The sequence below is a fragment of the Oncorhynchus tshawytscha genome, linkage group LG06 (genome assembly GCF_018296145.1).
Source record: "Oncorhynchus tshawytscha isolate Ot180627B linkage group LG06, Otsh_v2.0, whole genome shotgun sequence".
Taxonomy (NCBI): Eukaryota; Metazoa; Chordata; class Actinopteri; order Salmoniformes; family Salmonidae; genus Oncorhynchus; species Oncorhynchus tshawytscha.
In genome coordinates, this window is record NC_056434.1 from 69,538,834 (window position 1) to 69,561,742 (window position 22,909).

The 22,909-nt window shown below is 44.6% G+C and overlaps 1 protein-coding gene across 2 annotated transcripts in view; it reads left to right on the forward strand.

Annotated features, from left to right (window-relative positions):
* Positions 1 to 7,527: 7,527 nt before the first annotated feature.
* The window catches only part of ccdc85a (coiled-coil domain containing 85A), a 39,468-nt gene continuing 24,086 nt past the window's right edge, over positions 7,528 to 22,909 (forward strand). For both annotated transcript variants that reach the window (XM_024424858.2, XM_024424859.2), the window contains exons 1-2: positions 7,528 to 8,145; positions 10,506 to 11,553. In XM_024424858.2, the coding sequence (XP_024280626.1) occupies positions 7,915 to 8,145; positions 10,506 to 11,553 (1,279 nt within the window). In that variant the 5' untranslated portion in view covers positions 7,528 to 7,914. The remainder of the gene's footprint in view (positions 8,146 to 10,505; positions 11,554 to 22,909) is intronic.

The following is a 22,909-nucleotide window of genomic DNA, read 5'->3' on the forward strand; positions in this document are numbered from 1 at the left end:
GTGATCATGCTCTCATTTTCATTTTCAACATTTTCAACCTCTCCCTGTCTGAGTCTGTAATACCAACATGTTCCAAGCAGACCACCATAGTCCCTTTTCTGAAGAACACTAAGGTAACCTGCCTAAATGACTATAGACCCATAGCACTCATGTCTCTAGCCATGAAGTGCTTTGAAAGGCTGGTCATGGCTCACATCAACACCATTATCCCAGAAACCCTAGACCCACTCCAATTTGCATACCGCCCTAACAGATCCACAGATGATGCAATCTCTATTGCACTCCACACTGCCCTTTCCCACATGGACAAAAGGAACACCTATATGAGAATTCTAATTCATTGACTACAGCTCAACGTTCAACACCATAGTGCCCTCAAAGCCCATCGTGAAGCTAAGGACCCTGGGACTAAACACCTCCCTCTACAACTGGATCCTGGACTTCCTGACAGGCTGCCCCCAAGTGGTAAGGGTAGGTAACAACCCATCCGCTACGCTGATCCTCAAAACGGGGGCCCCTCTGGGATACATGCTCAGTTCCCTCCTGTACTCCCTGTTCATTCATGACTGCCAGGTTCGACTCTAACACCATCATTAAGTTTTTCAATGACACAACAGATCACCGACAACAATAAGATCAGAGGAGGAGGTCAGAGACCTGGCCGTTTGGTGGCAGGACAACAAACTCTCCCTCAACGTGATCAAGACAAAGGAGATGATTGTGGACTACTGGAAAAGGAGGACCGAGCACGCCCCCCTTTCTCATCGGCAGGGCTGTAGTGGAGCAGGTTGAGAGCTTCAAGTTCCTTGGTGTCCACATCACCAACAAACTAACATGGTCCGAGCACACCAAGACAGATGTGAAAGGACATGACAAAACCTATTCCCCCTCGGGAGACTGAAAAGATTTGGCATGTGTCCTCAGATCCTCAAAAGGTTCTACAGCTGCACCATCAAGAACATCCTGACAGGTTGCATCACTGCCTGCTATAGCAACTACTCGGCCTCCGACCACAATGCACTACAGAGGGTTGTGCGTATGGCCCAGTACATCACTGGGGCCAAGCGTCCTGCCATCCAGGACCTCTATACCAGGTGTTGTCAGAGGAAGGCCCTAAGACTCCAGCCACCCTAGTCATGGACTTTTCTCTCTGCTACGCATGGCAAGTGGCACCGAAGCGCCAAGTCTAGGTCCAAGAGGCTTCTAAACAGCTTCTACCCCCAAGCCATAAGACTCCTGAACATCTAATCCCCCTCTCCCCTTTTTCCCCCCCTGCTGCTACTCTCTGTTATTATCTATGCATTGTCACTTTAAAACTCTACCTACATGTGCATATTACCTCAATTACCTCAACTAACCGGTGCCCCCGCACATTGACCGGTGCCCCTGCACATTGACTCTGTACCCTCTGTATATAGCCTCGCTATTGTTACTTAAAAATAAATTTTAAAAAAGGTAGTTTTTTAATTTGTAATTTTTTTAACTGCATTGTTGGTTTGAGATTGTAAGTAAGAATTGTAAGGTATTCGGCGCTGTTGTATTCGGGGCATGTGACAAATACAAATTGATTTCATTTAATAGCTGCGCAGAGACGACAACCAGGCTACTCTTGACCTACTGTATATAGCTTAACAATAGCTATTCATTCTATGGTCTCCTTTTTTATTCTTTCTATTGTTGTTAGGTCATTTGAATTGTAGGTTAAGTCTGTCACACCGATGACTAGGTAGGTGTTGGCAGTAGACCTGTACTAAACCTTTTGTTTACAGTAAATCTACCTGTTCCTTTTCTTTGCTTACATTTGGCACCTGCACTTTTGGACAGTGGTAAATAAAATCATCCACTCCTCAACACACCTTACTTCCTGCTTTGTTCCTGCCATGAAGACCACCTCTCTGTCCACAACACTATGTTGTAGCGTTCATTAGTGAGTTATTGGGCTCAAATAGTCATGATGATTGGTCAAAATCTGCCCAGTCACGGTATCAAAGCTAATTTTAGTGGTCATTAGAGCAACTAAATATCTTCTACTATGGCAGAGTAGTCATGGAAAATCTGAGACAAAGGGCAGAAAAAGCTGGAACATTAGTTGGCCTACATTGTGGGAGGCAACCTGTCTGTCTTGAGTAACGGTTTCCAACCTTTACCGTTCAGAGGCTCACCAATTCACTGTCAACAGCTCTCGAGGACCTCCATTCCCAAAGTCGCATCATTTATTTACATAAAATATCTTGGCAGTTACATTTTTTCAATGAACAATAAATGCAGATAGTTGACTGTCATTACAGTTTCAGTTTGAAGCGATTGTATTAGCTGTGTAGTTGGCTATCTCTTCTGAACAGTGAGATAGAAAATGTTTTATGCCAGGTAAAATCGCACATCATTAGCTCATTGTTGTGGATGTATTCCCCCCCAAATCACTAGGAAACAGCTTAAACAAATGCAAATGCAGCTACTTTGCTGTTATTCTGGGTACACTGTTTGACGTGACTGTGTTAGCCAAAGTTGTCTAGCTAGCAAGCAAGGGAGAAGAACATTGCCAGCCATCATGGCAACGTAACATTTAGAACAAACTACTGGGTCGTGTCCATAGATTTAGAACACAATGACTTAATGACTGGGTCTCTTCTCTAGCAACCGAGCCGGCTTGGGTGCTAACCCTAGATTTGTGTCGGGACTATATCTCGTGGAAGGATGAAATGGTATGAATAAATTCATCAAAATAACGTTTTTAATGAAAATATGTCAATTATTATTTGAATATGTTGGTAACCTTTGTATAAAAGTGATAATGCCGTCGAAGCCAGTGTTTGGAGGATATATTGGCAAGGTTTTAGGGCCCTCAACTTCGTCTCAGGCCTAATAACACCCGTGCCACTATATTCTCCAAATACCGGCTTTTCTGGCATTATTACTAAAGTAAGTCGTTATGAGTTAGTAAATCAGAAATATGAGATTCTAAGTCACAATTATCAGATTGTAAGTGTCACGTTGTCTTAAGATTGGAGACAAGCTCAGGAATGCAAAATAGTTTAAAAAATAAAAATTCTCCACCCAAACAAAGGGCGAGGTGTAAACCTCTAAATAATACATGGGACGAGACCCATAAAACAAGTGCACAATAACACGCAGCATGGAAGCCGATACAATAGCACAGATACTCACAGGACCAACGGACATGGTAACAATAACCGACAAGGACAATGGGGAACAGAGGGCACATACAGTTGAAGTCAGAAGTTTAAATAGATTTAGGTTGTAGTCATTAATACTCGTTTTTCAACCACCCCACAAATTTATTGTTAACAAAATATAGTTTTGGCAAGTCAGTTAGGACATCTTCTTTGTGCATCTGTCTGCAATTGTTTGCAGACAGATTATTTCACTTATAATTCACTGTATCACAATTCCAGTGTGTCAGAAGTTTACATACACTAAGTTGACTGTGCCTTTAAACAGCTTGGAAAATTCCAGAAAATGATGTTATGGCTTTAGAAGCTTCTGATAGGCTAATTGACTTCATTTGAGTCAATTGGAGGTGTACCTGTGGTTGTATTTCAAGGCCTACCTTCAATCTCAGTGCCTCTTTGCTTGACATCATGGGGAAATCAAAAGAAACCAGCCAAGACCTCAGAAAATAAATTGTAGACCTCCACAAGTCTGGTTCATCCTTGAGAGAAATTTCCAAAAGCCTGAAGGTACCAAGTTCATCTGTACAAACAAGCGACCATCGTCCTGAAGCCCCGGTTGAACCTCCGGAAATAGTTGGCTTTACCCCAGGAATCGCTGGACTGCTTTCACGGAGTTGAGGATGAGCCATGACCTGACTGCGCTGACGCGTTGCTCCTCCATCTCCACTCCATCCGTGGATATGCTGGAAAAACAAACACTTATCTTGATTTAACATATAGATCATGCTACAACAGTCTACCCAGGACAGACCTGACTAACGAGACATGCTGGGCGCGGTCAGCAGAATAGACCAAAGTCTCTATAAACCACTACGCCCCGTTCCAGCAAAGGCCTTGAAGACTGAAGGAGCATTAGACAGGCCAAAAGGCATTACGAGATATTCGTAATGGCCCGTTGTCGTGGAAAAGGACGTTTTCCATTTGTCGCCTGCACGAATGCGCACCAGATAGTAGGCGCTCCTCAAGTCCAGTTTTGTAAAGTACTGCGCCCCATGTATTTGTTCGATGATGGTTGGGATGAGGGGTAAAGGATAGCTGAATTTAACGGTGGCTTTATTCAGAGTTTGATCATCAATGCAGGGGTGCAGTCCCCCATCTTTCTTTTTAACAAAGAATAGTACCGGGAGGATCCGTGACAGAAAGTCGTTATTATAAGATAGTATGTCATAATTAGGAGATAGTAAGTCATAATTAGGAGATAGTAAGTCTTAATTAGGAGATAGTAAGTCATAATTAGGAGATAGTAAGTCTTAATTAGGAGATAGTAAGTCTTAATTAGGAGATAGTAAGTCATAATTAGGAGATAGTAAGTCATAATTAGGAGATAGTAAGTCATAATTAGGAGATAGTAAGTCATAATTAGGAGATAGTAAGTCATAATTAGGAGATAGTAAGTCATAATTAGGAGATAGTAAGTCATTATTAGGAGATAGTGAGACATTAAATATTCCTGCAGGTCGACTCCTTTTAAAGGGGGAATTTTTATGTCTCTGGACACAGAGACACACACACACACACACACACACACCTGTGATTCATCTGATACAGTTTGCATAAACATATCTCATAATAATGGCGGGAACGAGCTTTCATATACAAAACCACATTCCTGCCACCCCCAAAAATTGTCTGATTAAGAGTTATGAGATAGTAAGTTATTATTATGAGATAGTAATTCATAATGATGAGATATGTAAGTCATTATTATGAGATGCTAAGTCCTAATTATGAGATTGTAAGTCATTATTATGAGATATGTTAGTCATAATTATGAGATAGTAAGTCTGGATCCTGGACATTGAACAGTCCTGCAGTTTGACCCCTTTTAAAGGGCAATCTGGGATCCCAAACAATAACAAAGCACTCTCCCCGCCACTTCATTTGGTAAACAGCTGAGGAAGGGGGCAGGATAAATGTAACCACTCAAATAAACTCAGCAAAAAAAGAAATGTCCCTTTTCAGGACCCTGTCTTTCAAAGATAATTTGTAAAAATCCAAATAACTTCTCAGATCTTCATTGTAAAGGGTTTAAACACTGATTCCCATGCTTGTTCAATGAACCATAAACAATTAATGAACATACACCTGTGGACCGGTCGTTTAGACGCTAACAGCTTACAGATGGTAGGCAATTAAGGCCACAGTTATGAAAACTTAGGACACTAAACAAGCCTTTCTACTTACTCTGAAAAACACCAAAAGAAAGATGCCCAGGGTCCCTGCTCATCTCCGCGAACGTGCCTTAGGCATGCTGCAAGGAGGCATGAGGACTGCAGATGTGGCCAGGGCAATAAATTGCAATGTCTGGACTGTGAGACGCCTAAGACAGCGCTACAGGACAGACAGCTGAACGTCATCGCAGTGGCAGACCATGTGTAACAACACCTGCACAGGATCGGTACATCCGAACATCACACCTGTGGGACAGGTACAGGATGGCAACAACAACTGCCCAAGTTACATCAGGAACGCACAATCCCTCCATCAGTGCTCAGACTGTCCGCAAGAGGCTGAGAGAGGCTAGACTGAGGGCTTGTAGGCCTTTTGTAAGGTAGGTCCTCACCAGACATCACCGGCAACAACGTCACCTATGGGCACAAACCTGCAATCACTGGACCAGACAGGACTGTCAAAAAGTGTCACTGACGAGTTACGATTTTGTCTCACCAGGGGTGATGGTCAGATTTGCATTTATTATCAAAGGAATGCGCGTTACACCGAGGCCTGCACTCTGAAACGGGATCGATTTGGAGGTGGAGGGTCCGTCATGGTCTGGGGCCGGTGTGTCACAGCATCGTCGGACTGAGCTTGTTGTCATTGCAGGCAATCTCAACACTGTGCGTTACAGAGAAGACATCCTCCCCCCTCATGTGGTGCACTTCCTGCATTCTCATCGTGACATGACCCTCCAGTATGACAATGCCACCAGCCATACTGCTCGTTCTGTGCGTGATTTCCTGCAAGACAGGAATGTCAGTGTTCTGCCATGGCCAGCGAATAGCCCGGATCTCAATCCCATTGAGCACGTCTGGGACCTGTTGGATCGGAGGGTGAGGGCTATGGACATTCCCCCCAGAAATGTCCGGGAACTTGCAGGTGCCTTGGTGGAAGAGTGGGGTAACATCTCACAGCAAGTCTGTGGAACTTGTTCAGTTTATGTCTCAGTTGTTGAATATTGTTATGCTCATTCAAATATCATTCAAATATTTACAAGTTAAGTTTGTTGAAAATAAACGCAGTTGACAGTGAGAGGACATTTCTTTTTTTGCCAAGTGTACATAGACGCAAGAACTCTCACTGTCACACCCTGATCTGTTTCACCTGTCTTGTGCTTGTCTCCACCCCCCTCCCGTGTCCCCCATTATCCCCTGTGCATTTATACTTGTGTTTTCTGTTTGTTACCAGTTCGTCTTGTCCCGTTAAGTCCTACCAGCGTGTTCCTGTGCTCTATCTTTAGTTATTCTTAGTGTTCCCAGTTCTGACCTTTCTGTCTGTCCTGATCCTGCCTGCCGTCCTGTACCTGCCTGACTCTGATTTCGACTATGACCCTTTGCCTGCCTTGACTTACCTTTTGCCTGCCCCTTGTACTATCTAAAACTCTGTGACTCGCACTATCCACCTCCTGTGTCTGCATATGGGTCCTAGCCTGAGTCCTGAAACTCAGATATTGATGTGAGGACTGACCACCCATGAGATCAAAATGTTTTGAATCTCTCTCTCTCTCTCTCTCTCTCTCTCTCTCTCTCTCTCTCTCTCTCTCTCTCTCTCTCTCTCTCTCTCTCTCTCTCTCTCTCTCTCTCTCTCTCTCTCTCTCTCTCTCTCTCTCTCTCTCTCTCTCTCTCTCTCTCTCTCTCTCTCTCTCTCTCTCTCTCTCAATCTGTAAATGACTGTAGAATATGCATAAGGTTATCATTGAAAATTGAAGAGGGCCTGATGCTAAGGCAGGTAGCCTAGTGGTCAAGGTCACTGGTTCAAATCCCTGAACCGACTGGGTGAAAAGCACTTAACCCTAATTGCTAATGAAAGTCGCTTTGGATAAGAGTGCTAAATGAAAATTCAATGTGCACATTGGATTAATGTGATACAGATCACCTTTCCTTTTTTTTGGTGGCAGGAAGAGCTTCCATAGTAGACATTTTATGCCGACCAATATCTTCACAGGGTTTTCAATCTTAATAAAGTCCACACTAGGCCTAGTTATATGATTGAAAACCTGATTAATACAGTTTTGTGCAAAATCTATTGGTTTACAAGGATAAAATCCTGCAGCAGATGGCGCAAGAAGACAACGCGTCCTAGCCACTCAACCCCTGAGGGAGAAAGGGAGAGAGAGAGAGAGAGAGAGAGAGAGAGAGCACCGTTGCTTCTCGAGATGCATCTGCAGCCACTACTTCTCCCTTCTGGCCGAAGCGCAGGAGCAGGAGAGCCATAGGCAAAGGCTTTATGTGCAGCAGGCATGCCCAGAAACAGCCCACGAGCCGGCGATGGGCTCTCCAGAAGAGACCGCGTGCGGACTACTTTGAGAAAGGCGGGAATATAGGAGAGCGCTGCTTGTCTTGGATAGCTTTAAAATGGGCGTTAGATAAATCTGGACGTTAGATAAAGAGTGTACATTTGGGTAAGTGCAGGTGAGGAGTTACGTTTGGGTGGCTTTTGCACTGAATTAGTAGGTTACCGTCGTAGTGTTATCTTCTCATTAGAGTAGGCTAGCCTAAATTCAACGATGGAGAAGGGGACGCAGCCCCAGCTGATGGCCAAGAGCGCAGAGAGTCCAGCGGAGGAACTCTCCAAGATAAGCGACGAGGAGCTGGTGAAGTGGAGGAAAGAGGAGCTGGTGCGGCGGTTACGGAGGGCAGAAGCCGAGAAGATGGGCGTCATGCTTGACCACGGAAATTTGATCCGGGAGGTGAACCGGCGACTCCAGCAGCACCTGACAGAGATCCGGGGTTTGAAGGTGAGGCAGGTGTGATGTTGATAATGCTGGGCGCACAAGTTTGCGCACTGCTCTATGGGTGTCTGATGGATTCCTGATGAAAAAAGCCATGGTCTAATTATTATTATCAGTCATGCGTTAAAAAAGCTGTAATTTACCACTGCAAACTCCTTAAAAATAACAACGGTAGGTGGTTTTGAATGTAGCAAGGTAGTCTTCAAGTGGTTTACATAATTCAACCCAATGGACCACTTGTTGCTTGTATGCTTATCATAAGAGCTGGAACTGCTGAAGATATGGAGTAGCCCTTGCCTGCAGTCGAAATGACGTGTCCCCATGGGTGGAATGTTATTCATATTTTTTTTAATAATAAATACATATTGTTTAAAAATAATAATAATAATCCTGTGTTTCTATGTCAAATTGGTTTTGTTATATTTCAATCTTCTGTGATGGACAGTTGAAGTCTGAAGTTTACATACACCATAGCCAAATAAATTTTAACTCAGTTTTTCACAATTCCTGACATTTAATCCTAGTAAAGATTCCCTGTTTTAGGTCAGTTTGGCTCACCACTTTATTTTAAGAATATGAAATGTCAGAATAATAGTAGAGAGAATGATTTATTTCAGATTTGATTTCTTTCATCACATTACCAGTGGGTCTGAAGTTTACATACACTCAATTAGTATTTGGTAGCATTGCCTTTTAAATGGTTGAACTTGGGTCAAACGTTTTTGGTAGCCTTCCACAAGCTTCCCACAATAAGTTGAGTGAATTTTGGCCCATTCCTCCTGACAGAGCTGGTGTAATGGAGTTAGGTTTGTAGGCCTCCTTGCTCTCACATGCTTTTACAGTTCTGCCCACAAATTTTCTATGGGATTGAGGTCAGGGCTTTGTGATGGCCACTCCGATACCTTGTCTTTTTACATACACTCATTTAGTATTTGGTAGCATTGCCTTTTAAATTGTTTAACTTGGGTCAAACGTTATGGGTAGCCTTCTACAATCTTCCCACAATAAGTTGAGTGAATCTTGGCCAATTCCTACTAACAGAGCTGGTATATCGGAGTTAGGTTTGTAGGCCTCCTTGCTCTCACACGCTTTTTCAGTTCTGCCCACAAATTTTCTATGGGATTGAGGTCAGGGCTTTGTTATGGCCACTCCAATACCTTGGCTTTGTTGTCCTTAAGCTATTTTGCTACAACTTTGGAAGTATGCTTAGGGTCATTGTCCATTTGGAAGACCCATTTGCGACCAAGCTATAACTTCCAGACTGATGTCTTGAGAAGTTGCTTCAATATATCCACATCATCCTACCTCATGATGCCATCTATTTTGTGTTGTGCACCAGTCCCTCCTGCAGCAAAGCACCCCCACAACATGATGCTGCCACCCCTGTGCTTCACGGTTGGGATGGTGTTCTTAAGCTTGCAAGCCTCCCCCTTTTTCCTCCAAAAATTATGGCCAAACAGTTCCATTTTTGTTTCATCAGACCAGAGGACATTTTCCCCAAAAGTACGATCTTTGTCCCCATGTGTAGTTGCAAACCATAGTCTGGCTTTTCTTATGAAGGTTTTGGAGCAGTGGCTTCTTCCTTGCTGAGCGGCCTTTCAGGTTATGTCGATATAGGACTTGTTTTACAGTGGATATAGATACTTTTGTACCTGTTTCCTCCAGCATCTTCACATGGTCCTTTGTTGTTGTTCTGGGATTGATTTGCACTTTTTATACGAAAGTACGTTCAGCTCTAGGAGACAGAACGCGTCTCCTTCCTGAGCGGTATGACGGCTGCGTGGTCCCATGGTGTTTATACTTGCGTACTATTGTTTGTACAGATGAACGTGGTACCTTCAGGCATTTGGAAATTGCTCCCAAGGAACCAGACTTGTGGAGGTCTACAATTCATACAATTCAAGACTGAGGTCTTGGCTGATTTCTTTTGACTTCCCCATGATGTCAAGCAAAGAGGCACTGAGTTTGAAGGTAGGCCTTGAAGTACACCTCAAATTATGTCAATTAGCCTATCAGAAGCTTCTAAAGCCATGACATTATTTTCTGGAATTTTCCAAACTGTTTAAAGGCACAGTCAACTTAGTGTATGTACATTTCTGACCCACTGGAATTGTGATACAGTGAATTATAAGTGAAATAATCTATCTGTAAACAATTTTTTGAAAAATTACTTGTGTCATACACAAAGTAGATGTCATAACCGATTTGTCAAAACTATAGTTTGTTAACAGGTAGTTTGTGCAGTGGTTGAAAAACAAGTTTTAATGACTCCACCTAAGTGTATGTAAACTTCCGACTTCAACTGCATCACCTCCTCTGTGCTTGCTCCTGTGTGTGTGTGTGTGTGTGGGTGTGTGTGTATCCAGGACGTGAACCAGAAGTTGCAGGAGGATAACCAAGAGCTGCGGGACCTGTGCTGTTTCCTTGATGACGACCGTCAGAAGGGCAAGCGTGTGTCTCGGGAGTGGCAGCGCCTGGGACGCTACAGCGCTGGCCTCATGAGAAAAGAGGTGTCCCTTTACCTGCACAAACTGAAGGAGCTCGAGCAGCGCCAGGGAGAGGTGATCAGAGAGAACCTGGAGCTCAAGGAGCTGTGTATCCTAATGGACGAGGAGAGGGGAGAAGGGGGGGGAGCAGTGCGGGGTGCAGGGTGCAGAAGTTCCATCGACAGCCAGAGTAGTCTGTCTCAAACTGGGGGGGCTACAACGTGCCTGCTCCGAGACGTGGGGGATGGGAGCAGCAACTCCAGCGCGGGGAGCACGGACAACCCCGACCACCCCCATCAAAAGCCCCCTACCCAGGGTCCTGGGCTGGGCTCCAACCCTGGCTCTAACCATGACAAACCAGAGGGCCCAGGCTCAGAGTCTACAGGCCGTCGCCACAGCTCCACCCCAGACTACCACACCTTCCCACAGGCCTGCAGGCCCCGCGGGGGGTCCCTCACCAGCCCTGACCCCTGGGGCCTCCGGGGACCCTGCAGCCCAGAGAAACACGGCAAATCCCCTACTAGACTGGAGGCCAAGGCTCAGTCCAAACCCAGCAGTGCTGACATGCTGGCCCAGAAACAGCTCTTGGGGGCTGGGCAAGGGCTAGGGCCAAACCAGGGTCCGGGTCAGTCAAGTCCAGACCTCTCACAGAGACACAGGGGTAATCCGGTCGTGGTTGGGGCTGGATGTGGGAGCCCTGAGGCCAAACAGGCACTGCCGGGGACACCAGAGCACCTGAGGAAGGGTCGGGTGATAGTGGGGAGCCCTGAAGTGTTACGACACCAGAACCTCCACCACAGCCCCAGTTCAGAGCACGGGAAGGGGAGGTACAGCACCAGCCCCCCAGCAGGCAGGGAGGGGGTACAAAGGAGGACCACTGGAGACGAGTTGTCTCCTCACCACCGCAGCATCTACAACGGCATGAATGGTGCGTTTTTTGTTCAGAATAGTCATAATGTTTTATTTGATTATTTATCAGGGGAAATACTGTGTGTAGCTGAGGTGGTTCAGGGAACGATATCTGTGGGTTGAGTCTTTTCCAATAACACTGTCTGAGACATACAGTAAATACTTGTGCTAATACATAGGCTTTAGCTGAGTGGGCTAACACAGTCTTTAGGTGTGCAGACATTATGGGTTAGCACACCCAGTAGCCTTCCAGGACCACTGTATATGACTAGAACACACATATAAGCAGATCGAACACAATTGACACAATTGTGTAATGTGTTTAGCAGCCAATTGGGAGGTTGGGGCTATGGCAGGTTCAGTTACTGTGGTATCACCTATGTGGTTCAGCTGCAGTTATGGTGTTAGCCAAGCAGCAGTGATGTCACCGCTCTGTGGGATTCTCTCTCTGTGGGTCACATGGGGTTGTGGTGGTGGGGGTGGTATTTGTGCGTGTGTGTGGATGGATGGATGGATGGATGGATGGTGGAGGGCATATGATGTAACACTCCCCAGGGTGTCTGAAGTCAACACAGGTAACACAGCTGTGTGCTTTCAGGGCCGTGATTCAGGCAACACACACGCATACGCACACACATATGTGCCACTCAGCACAGCAGGGTCCTGTCTTCTTGGTTCATTATTATTATTAGCAGCATCTTTTAGTTATTTTTACCCACAGTTCCAAGGGCATGTGTTTGTGTGTGTGTGTGTATAAGAGTTCAGGGAGTCTACTGTCTTGGATAAACATGGAGAGGGAGTCTATCAGTAAGGGTCTCCACTTAGTTAAATATAAGGCTTTCGTTTGACAGTTAAATAACATTAAATCAAATAGATTTTCTTAATAACCTTGACAAACGGTTCCTCTTTTAATAGTAAAAGTCTCTTTCATACCTAAAAAGATTTCTGGGAATCCATTTCAGTGACTGCATTGACTGAGGAACAGCTGAGTATGTATTCATAGATGCTCTGTCCCTTAGTAAGTATGCATTTATTAGGGGGAAATTACGTGAGTATGTTTTTCCATTTAAGAATGTGTGTGCACATGTTTGTGTGTGTGTGTGTGTGTGTGTGTGAGAGACAGAGAGAGAGTGTGTGTGTGTCTATGTTTGTATGTGTGTGTATCTGCAGCCCTGAGATCTAAAGATTAGTGTAGAGTGCTGAGTGGATCCTCTGTGTAAGGCCATGGGAATGAGTCCTGGTTGTGAGCAGTTGGCCTGATGCGTCACTTATCAAATAAAATAAAATTGTATTTGTCACATGCGCCAAACACCTTACAGTGAAATGCTTACTTACAAGCCCTTAACCAGCATTGCAGTTTTAAGAAAAAGTAAATAATAAGAAATGAAAGTAACAAATACAGGGGTACTGGTACAGAGTCAATGTGCGGGGGCACCGGGGGGGGATGCAAATAGTCTCGGTAGCCATTTGCTTAGCTGTTCAGTAGTCTTATTGCTTGGGGGTAGAAGCTGTTGAGAAGCCTTTTGGTCCTAGACTTGGCGCTCCGGTATCGCTTGCCATGCGGTAGCAGAGAGAACAGTCTATCACTAGGGTGACTGGAGTCTATGACAATTTTTAGGGCCTTCCTCTGACACGCCTGGTATAGAGGTCCTGGATGGCAGGAAGCTTGGCCCCGGTGATGTACTGCACCGTACGCGCTACCCTCTAGTGCATTGCGGTCAGATGCCGAGCAGTTGCCATATCAGGCAGTGATGCAAAGAAATAAGGATGCTCTCGATGGTGCAGCTGTAGAACTTCTTGAGGATCTGACGACCCATGTCAAATCTTTTCAGTCTCCTGAGGGGGAATAGGCACCACACGGCCAGATCTCATCGTTGTCGGTGATCAGGCCTACAGATGTTGTGTCATCAGCAAACTTAATGATGGTGTTGGAGTCGTGCCTAGCTGTGCAGTCATGAGTGAACAGGGAGTACAGGAGGGGACTGAGCACGTACCCCTGAGGGGCCCCTGTGTTGAGGATCAACGTAGTGGATGTGTTGTACCTACCCTTACAACCTGGGGGCGTCCCGTCAGGAAGTCCAGGATCCAGTTGCAGAGGGAGGTGTTTAGTCCCAGGGTCCTTAGCTTAGTGATGAACTTTGAGTGTACTATGGTGTTGAACGCTGAGCTGTAGTCAATTAATATAATTCTCACATAGATGTCCATGTGGGAAAGGGCAGTGTGGAGTGCAATAGAGATTGCATCATCTGTTGGGGCGGTATGCTTATTGGAGTGGGTCTAGAGTTTCTGGGATAATGGTGTTGATGTGAGCCATGACCAGCCTTTCAAAGCACTTCATGGCTACAGACGTGAGTGCTACGGGTCGGTAGTCATTTAGGCAGGTTACCTTAGTGTTCTTGGGCACAGGGACTATGGTGGTCTGCTTGAAACATGTTGGTATTACAGACTCAGACAGGGAGAGGTTAAAAATATCAGTGAAGACACCTGCCATTTGGTCAGCGCATGCTCGGAGTACACGTCCTGGTAATCTGTCTGGCCCTGTTGACCTGTTTAAAGTTCTTACTCACATCGGCTGTGGAGAGCGTGATCAGTTGTCTGGAACAGCTGATGCTCTCATGCGTGTTTCAGTGTTACTTGCCTCGAAGCCAGCATATCACCACAACACTACACTCTCATTTACATACTAGTCTACTCAGTAGGAAAAACACTCTCGATACATAATGTGGACTGGGGTGATTCTGTTTTTGGGTGATGTAGTTGCTACCTTATTCAAAGATCTAAAGAAGTACTATTTAGGATCCAGTATTGATGAGAGGATTGATTATTGGAGGCATGTTGAAAGGGGATGACTTAGTAATTGAAAAGTGGGCCTGTGGTACTGTGCACAGTTTCTTATAAGACTTTAGAACACACATCACTGTCAGAACAAGGTGTATAGTACAGTATGATCAAATTATACACAGATTTTCAGATGTTATTGCAGGTGCAGAGAAACGTTTGTGTTTTTAGCTCCAACAGTACAGTAATACCTGGCAATAATGAAATAAACGATACACACCTAATGCACACCTAAAAAAATCATTAAGAAATGAAGAAATATCAGAATGCGCAATGTCAGAGACCGGAATATTAATATATATACATACAGTGCATTTGGAAAGTATTCAGATCTCTTGACTTTTTTCACATTTTATTACATTACAGCCTTATTCTAAAATTTACTCAATAGTTTTCCCCTCTCATTAATCGACACACAATACCCCATAATGACAAAGCAAAAACAGTTATTTAGAAAACGTTTTTTTAGAGAAAGTTTTGTTTTAGAAAAAACTGAAGTATTACATTTGCATAAGTATTCAGACTTTTTACTCAGTACTTTGTTGAAGCACCTTTGCCAGCGATTACAGCCTCGAGTCTTCTTGGCACACTTGTTTTGTGGGAGTTTCTCCCATTCTTCTCTGCAGATCCTCTCAAACTCTTCTCAAGCTCTGTCAGGTTGGATGGGGAGCTTCGCTGCACAGCTATTTTCAGGTCTCTCCAGAGATGTTCGATCGGGTTTAAGTCCGGACTCTGGCTGGGCGACGCAAGGACATTCAGAGACTTGTTACTTCCGGCGCCGACAGAGATGGCCGCCTCGCTTCGCGTTCCTAGGAAACTATGCAGTTTTTTGTTTTTTTACGTGTCATTTCTTACATTAGTACCCCAGGTCATCTTAGATTTCATTACATACAGCCGAGAAGAACTACTGAATATAAGATCAGCGTCAACACACCATCAGTACGACCAAGAATATGATTTTCACGAAGCGGATCCTGTGTTCTGCCTTTCAACCAGGACAACGGAATGGATCCCAGCCGGCGACCCAAAAAAACGACTCCGTAAAAGAGGGAAACGAGGCGGTCTTCTGGTCAGACTCCGGAGACGGGCACATCGTGCACCACTCCCTGGCATTCTTCTCGCCAATGTCCAGTCTCTTGACAACAAGGTTGATGAAATCCGAGCAAGGGTAGCATTCCAGAGGGACATCAGAGACTGTAACGTTCTTTGCTTCACGGAAACATGGCTCACTGGAGAGACGCTATCGGAGGCGGTGCAGCCAGCGGGTTTCTCCACGCATCGCGCCGACAGAAACAAACATCTTTCTGGTAAGAAGAGGGGCGGGGGCGTATGCCTTATGGCTAACGAGACGTGGTGTGATCACAGAAATATACAGGAAGTCAAATCCTTCTGTTCACCTGATTTAGAATTTCTCACAATCAAATGTCGACCGCATTATCTACCAAGAGAATTCTCTTAGATTATAATCACAGCCGTATATATTCCCCCCCAAGCAGACACATCGATGGCTCTGAACAAACTTTATTTGACTCTTTGCAAACTGGAATCTATACATCCTGAGGCTGCATTCATTGTAGCTGGGGATTTTAACAAGGCTAATCTGAAAACAAGACTCCCTAAATTGTATCAGCATATCGATTGCGCAACTAGGGCTGAAAAAACCTTGGATCATTGTTAATCTAACTTCCGCGACGCATATAAGGCCCTGCCCCGCCCTCCTTTCGGAAAAGCTGACCACGACTCCATTTTGCTGATCCCTGCCTACAGACAGAAACTAAAACAAGAAGCTCCCACGCTGAGGTCTGTCCAACGCTGGTCCAACCAAGCTGATTCCACACTCCAAGACTGCTTCCATCACGTGGACTGGGATATGTTTCGTATTGCGTCAGATAACAACATTGACAAATACGCTGATTCGGTGTGCGAGTTCATTAGAACGTGCGTTGAAGATGTCGTTCCCATAGCAACGATTAAAACATTCCCTAACCAGAAACCGTGGATTGATGGCAGCATTCGCATGAAACTGAAAGCGCGAACCACTGCTTTTAATCAGGGCAAGGTGACTGGTAACATGACCGAATACAAACAGTGCAGCTATTCCCTCCGCAAGGCTATCAAACAAGCTAAGCGTCAGTATAGAGACAAAGTAGAATCTCAATTCAAAGGCTCAGACGCAAGAGGTATGTGGCAGGGTCTACAGTCAATCACGGACTACAAGAAGAAAACCAGCCCAGTCACGGACCAGGATGTCTTGCTCCCAGGCAGACTAAATAACGTTTTTGCCCGCTTTGAGGACAATACAGTGCCACTGACACGGCCTGCAACGAAAACATGCGGACTCTCCTTCACTGCAGCCGAGGTGAGTAAAACATTTAAACGTGTTAACCCTCGCAAGGCTGCAGGCCCAGACGGCATCCCCAGCCGCGCCCTCAGAGCATGCGCAGACCAGCTGGCCAGTGTGTTCACGGACATATTCAATCAATCCCTATACCAGTCTGCTGTTCCCACATGCTTCAAGAGGGCCACCATTGTTCCTGTTCCCAAGAAAGCTAAGGTAACTGAGCTAAACGACTACCGCCCCGTAGCACTCACTTCCGTCATGATGAAGTGCTTTGAGTGACTAGTCAAGAACCATATCACCTCCACCCTACCTGACACCCTAGACTCACTCCAATTTGCTTACCGCCCAAATAGGTCCACAGACGATGCAATCTCAACCACACTGCACACTGCCCTAACCCATCTGGACAAGAGGAATACCTATGTGAGAATGCTGTTCATCGACTACAGCTCGGCATTCAACACCATAGTACCCTCCAAGCTCGTCATCAAGCTCGAGACCCTGGGTCTCGACCCCGCCCTGTGCAACTGGGTACTGGACTTCCTGACGGGCCGCCCCCAGGTGGTGAGTGTAAGGCAACAACATCTCCACCCCGCTGATCTGCAACACTGGGGCCCCACAAGGGTGCGTTCTGAGCCCTCTCCTGTACTCCCTGTTCACCCACGACTGCGTGGCCACGCACGCCTCCAACTCAATCATCAAGTTTGCGGACGACACAACAGTGGTAGGCTTGATTACCAACAACGACGAGACGGCCTACAGGGAGGAGGTGAGGGCCCTCGGAGTGTGGTGTCAGGAAAATAACCTCACACTCAACGTCAACAAAACTAAGGAGATGATTGTGGACTTCAGGAAACAGCAGAGAGAACACCCCCTATCCACATCGATGGAACAGTAGTGGAGAGGGTAGTAAGTTTTAAGTTCCTCGGCATACACATCACAGACAAACTGAATTGGTCCACTCACACAGACAGCATCGTGAAGAAGGCGCAGCAGCGCCTCTTCAACCTCAGGAGGCTGAAGAAATTCGGCTTGTCACCAAAAGCACTCACAAACTTCTACAGATGCACAATCGAGAGCATCCTGGCGGGCTGTATCACCGCCTGGTACGGCAACTGCTCCGCCCACAACCGTAAGGCTCTCCAGAGGGTAGTGAGGTCTGCACAACGCATCACCGGGGCAAACTATCTGCCCTCCAGGACACCTACACCACCCGATGTTACAGGAAGGCCATAAAGATCATCAAGGACAACAACCACCCGAGCCACTGCCTGTTCACCCCGCTATCATCCAGAAGGCGAGGTCAGTACAGGTGCATCAAAGCTGGGACCGAGAGACTGAAAAACAGCTTCTATCTCAAGGCCATCAGACTGTTAAACAGCCACCACTAACATTGAGTGGCTGCTGCCAACACACTGACTCAACTCCAGCCACTTTAATAATGGGAATTGATGGGAAATGATGTAAAATATATCACTAGCCACTTTAAACAATGCTACCTAATATAATGTTTACATACCCTACATTATTCATCTCATATGTATACGTATATACTGTACTCTATATCATCTACTGCATCCTTATGTAATACATGTATCACTAGCCACTTTAACTATGCCACTTTGTTTACATACTCATCTCATATGTATATACTGTACTCGATACCATCTACTGTATCTTGCCTAAGCTGCTCTGTACCATCACTCATTCATATATCTTTATGTACATATTTTTTATCCCCTTACACTGTGTATAAGACAGTAGTTTTTTGGGGGGGGAATTGTTAGTTAGATTACTTGTTGGATTATTACTGCATTGTCGGAACTAGAAGCACAAGCATTTCGCTACACTCGCATTAACATCTGCTAACCATGTGTATGTGACAAATAAAATTATATTTGATTTGATTTGAGACTTGTCCCAAAGCCACTCCTGCGTTGTCTTGGCTGTGTGCTTAGGGTCATTGTCCTGTCCCGAGCACTCTGGAGCAAGTTTTCATCAAGGATTTTTCTGTACTTTGCTCCATTCATCTTTCCCTTGATCCTCACGAGTCTCCCAGTCCCTGCCTCTGAAAAACATCCCCACAGCATGATGCTGCCACCATCATGCTTCACCGTAGGGATGGTTCCAGGTTTCCTCCAGACGTGACACTTAGCATTCAGGCCAAAGAGTTCAATCTTGGTTTCATCAGACCAGAGAATCTTGTTTCTCATGGTCTGAGAGTCTTTAGGTGCATTTTGGCAAACTTAAAGCGGGCTGTCATGTGCCTTTTACTCAGGAGTGGCTTCCATCTGGCCACTCTACCATAAAGGCCTGATTGGTGGAGTGCTGCTGAGATGGTTGTCCTTCTGGAAGGTTTCCCCATCTCCACAAAGGGACTCTGGAGCTCTGTCAGAGTAACCATCAGGTTCTTGGTCACCTCCCTGACCAAGGCCGTTCTCCTCAAATTGCTCAGTTTGGCCGGGTGGCCAGCTCTAGGCAGAGTCTTGGTGGTTCCAAACTTCTTCAATTTGAAAATGATGGAGGCCACTGTGTTCTTGGGGACCTTCAATGCTGCAGAAATGTTTTGGTACCCTTCCCCAGATTTTTGCCTCGACACAATCCTGTCTCGGAGCTCTACGGACAATTCCTCATGGCTTGGTCTGACATGCACTGTCAGCTGTGGGACCTTATATAGACAGATGTGTGCCCTCCAATCAATTGAATTTACCACAGGTGGATTCCAGTCAAGTTGTAGAAACATCTCAAGGATGATCAATGGAAACAGGAAGCACCTAAGCTTAATTTCGAGTCTCATAGCAAAGGGTCTGAATACTTATGTAAATAAGGCATTTCAGTTTTTTTCTTTTTAATACATTTGCAAAAATGTATACAAACCTGTTTTTCACTTAGTCATTATGGGGTATTATCTGTAGATTGATGAGGGAAAACATATTTAATCAATTGGCTGTAACGTAACAAATTGTGGAAAAAGTCAAGGGGTCTGAATTCTTTTGAAAAGAAAATTGTAAATGCAACATGTAAAGTGTTGGTTCCATGTTTCATGAGCTGAAATGTTTCATGAGCTGAAATGAAAGTTCCCAGAAATGTTCAATATGCACAGAAAATATATTTCTCTCACATTTTGGGCAGAAATTTGTTTACATCCTTGTTAGTGAGCATTTCTCCTTTGCCAAGATAATCCATCCACCTGACAGTTGTGGCATATCAAGAAGCTGATTAAACAGCATGATCATTACATTGGTGCACCTTGTGATGGGGACAATAAAAGGCCACTCTGAAATGGCAATTTTGTCACACAACACAGTGCCACAGATGTCTCAAGTTTTGAGGGAGCGTACAATTGGCATGCTGACTGCAGGAATGTCTACCAGGGCTGTTACCAGAGAATTTAATGTTAATTTCTCTACCAAAAGCTGCCTCCAACATCGTTTTAAAGAATTTGGCAGCACGTCCAACTGGCCACACAACCACAGACCACGTGTAACCACGCCAGCCCAGGACCTTCACAACCGGCTTTAAAGTCATGTTCTCTGAACGGTCAGAGAACGATAAGAAACAATGTTCTTCTGTGGGAATTTCGGAAGTTCAGCATAATGTTTTCTACAGGCTTATACATGGTTCTATTTCATGTAAAGTTCTCAGAACGTTCAGAGAACGTTAAGTAACAACGTTCTTCTATGGGAATTTCAATACTTCAGCAAATCGTTTTCTGCAGTTTTCCTTATGGTTATATTTAAAGTCATGTTCTCAGAACATTAAGAAGACATTCCATAAAAAAACAAGAAAACATTAACATTCAAAGAACGTTCTAAGAATGTTATTTAAAAACATACATTCTGTTCTCAGCGTCAACAAAACTTTCTCTATGTTGTGTGTTCAGGTGTGTTGGCCGTTCCACTAATTGGCAACACATGGTTCTTAAAGAGTGCTTGTTTTCTTTGAAATTGGGTCAGCTTTGTATGAGTAAAAAAAAAAACATGACATGCTACTTCCACTCTGGTGGTGCAGTGGACTTGGACTAATTCCATGGATAGAGAACAGAATATCATGGTTTTAAATCTCACTGTCGCTGTGCCACAATAAAAAAAAATGGCTTGTATGATTATTGCCTGAGCAAATTCATTTCCATGGGTCCTATCTATGCTTGGAGTTCAAAACAGTTAATCTAAACTAATCTAGCAGTGTTATTAAAAGTCTTACTGAAACATGTTCTCAGAACATTATTTAATTACCTTAAAATAACCTTGAATTTTAGTTCTCACAACATTAATAAAACCTCTCAGGGAACCATAGTAAAACGTTCTCAGAACCTCCCTGCAACTTAAAAATGTATGTTCCCAGAACAGGTCAAATTATCATGTCTGTTTTCAGAACATTTAAAAAACATTCCGTTTTAACGGTCAGAAAACGTATTGTTTCATTCCCAGAACCAATGGGTACCTAAAAATGTACGTTCCCACAATGTGCTAGCTGGGCAGACTGTATCTCATCCTCACTCTCTTCACTTCCTCCTCTCTCTCTCTCTTTTTCTGTTAATTCCTTTGCCTCATTCTTTCTCTCAGCCTCTCCCTCTCTCTGCTCCCTCCCTCCCTGCTGTTGAAGCTGAGTTTATTGGGAAATGAATGTCTCCGTCTAGTGCTCATTCACCCTTTTGACACCATGAGCTAACGAGTGGAGAACAGTCTACAGGAGCTGACACCGCCTAGCACTGCTCTCCCTCCCCCTTCTCCCTCTATCCTCCTGCCTCTCTCTCTCTGTTTATCCCTTTCTTTCATCCACCCTCTTGCTCCACTCACCCCATAGTCTCGCAGTCTCCAAATCACCCTACCTCTCTCTTCCTCCCAACGCCTTCTCTTTCTTCCCCTCTGCCTCCCACTCTTTCTGTCTCCATCCCTCTGTTAATGTTGCAGAACCAATTAGGCTAACACATACTGTGGTCTGGTCTGTTGGTCTGAGGATTATAGGCACATAGAGGCACCAGTTATCCAGTTAACCCCTCACTGTTGGTGCTGGTGTCTTGTGTACGCCTGTGCCCTCTCGGTTCTGTGCCAGTTCTATCTTTACCTGTATCTGCTTGTGCCTTACTGGTGTTTTGCCATTGTACGTGTTTGTGACAATCCTGTTGCCTATGTCTGTGTGCAGTGTGCACGCCTTGTGTTGTACTCTATCAAATTGAATTCAGTTTTTACTGGCATGACTGTAAATATTTTACCGGCAGTAAATAACATGGTTAATCACAGAATAATAGAGGGTAAGAAGAATGTATTAAAGTGTCACTCCACAATGATACAATAATTGACAGTACAAAATAGTTTAAAAAAACAAACACATTGTGGACCACTCAAATAGAGTTTTGAGACACAAAAAAAATATCATAGTCCTTTGGCGTCATCTATAATACATCACCTCATATATACATTATTGGTATTATTACAGTTATTATACATTAGGTCATGTATACAGTGTATGCATCAACAAAAAACGAAGACTGTAGATAAAATGACATTTATGCACTTATAAATAAATGCACAATCAGCAATTAAGGAATGCTTTATCAAAATGTTCAAAAAAATGGTAAATTGCTCCCTGTCTCTATGGTTTCCATGAGCTCTAGCCTAACCCTTTCTGTGTGTCTGTTCTCTCTCTGGTCTCCCTCTGTCCTGCCTGCTACTCCTCTGCTCTTCTCCTTTGCACCTGCATCTAAGTTCAGCAATGTCATGTGTCTTCCAAAGAACCAACCGTACATGTACATCAGTGGAGGCTGGTTTGAGGAGCTATAGGAGTACTGGCTGATTGTAATGGCTGGAATGGAATTCATTGAATGGAGTCGAACATGTGGTTTCCATTATGTTTGATGTGTTTGATACCGTTCCATCTATTCCATTCCAGCCATTTCAATTCTCCTAAAACTCCTCCCACCAGCCTCCTTTGATGTACATTCAGCATGGCAGTATGTGCTGTAGTCTAAGGCATGGGTAAATCCAGGGATGAAAGTTGATTTAATTTCTTACCAGTAAGGGACTCCCTATGTGTGCAAAAAAACATTTATTATAGCCTGGGTGTAATCATAGAATCACGTATAGAATCCCTATTCATGTAATACGATCTCTGTGGCCCTAGTAGGCCTAGTAAAGATTTTGTCACATACAGTTGAAGTCAGAAGTTTACATACACCTTAACCAAATACATTTAT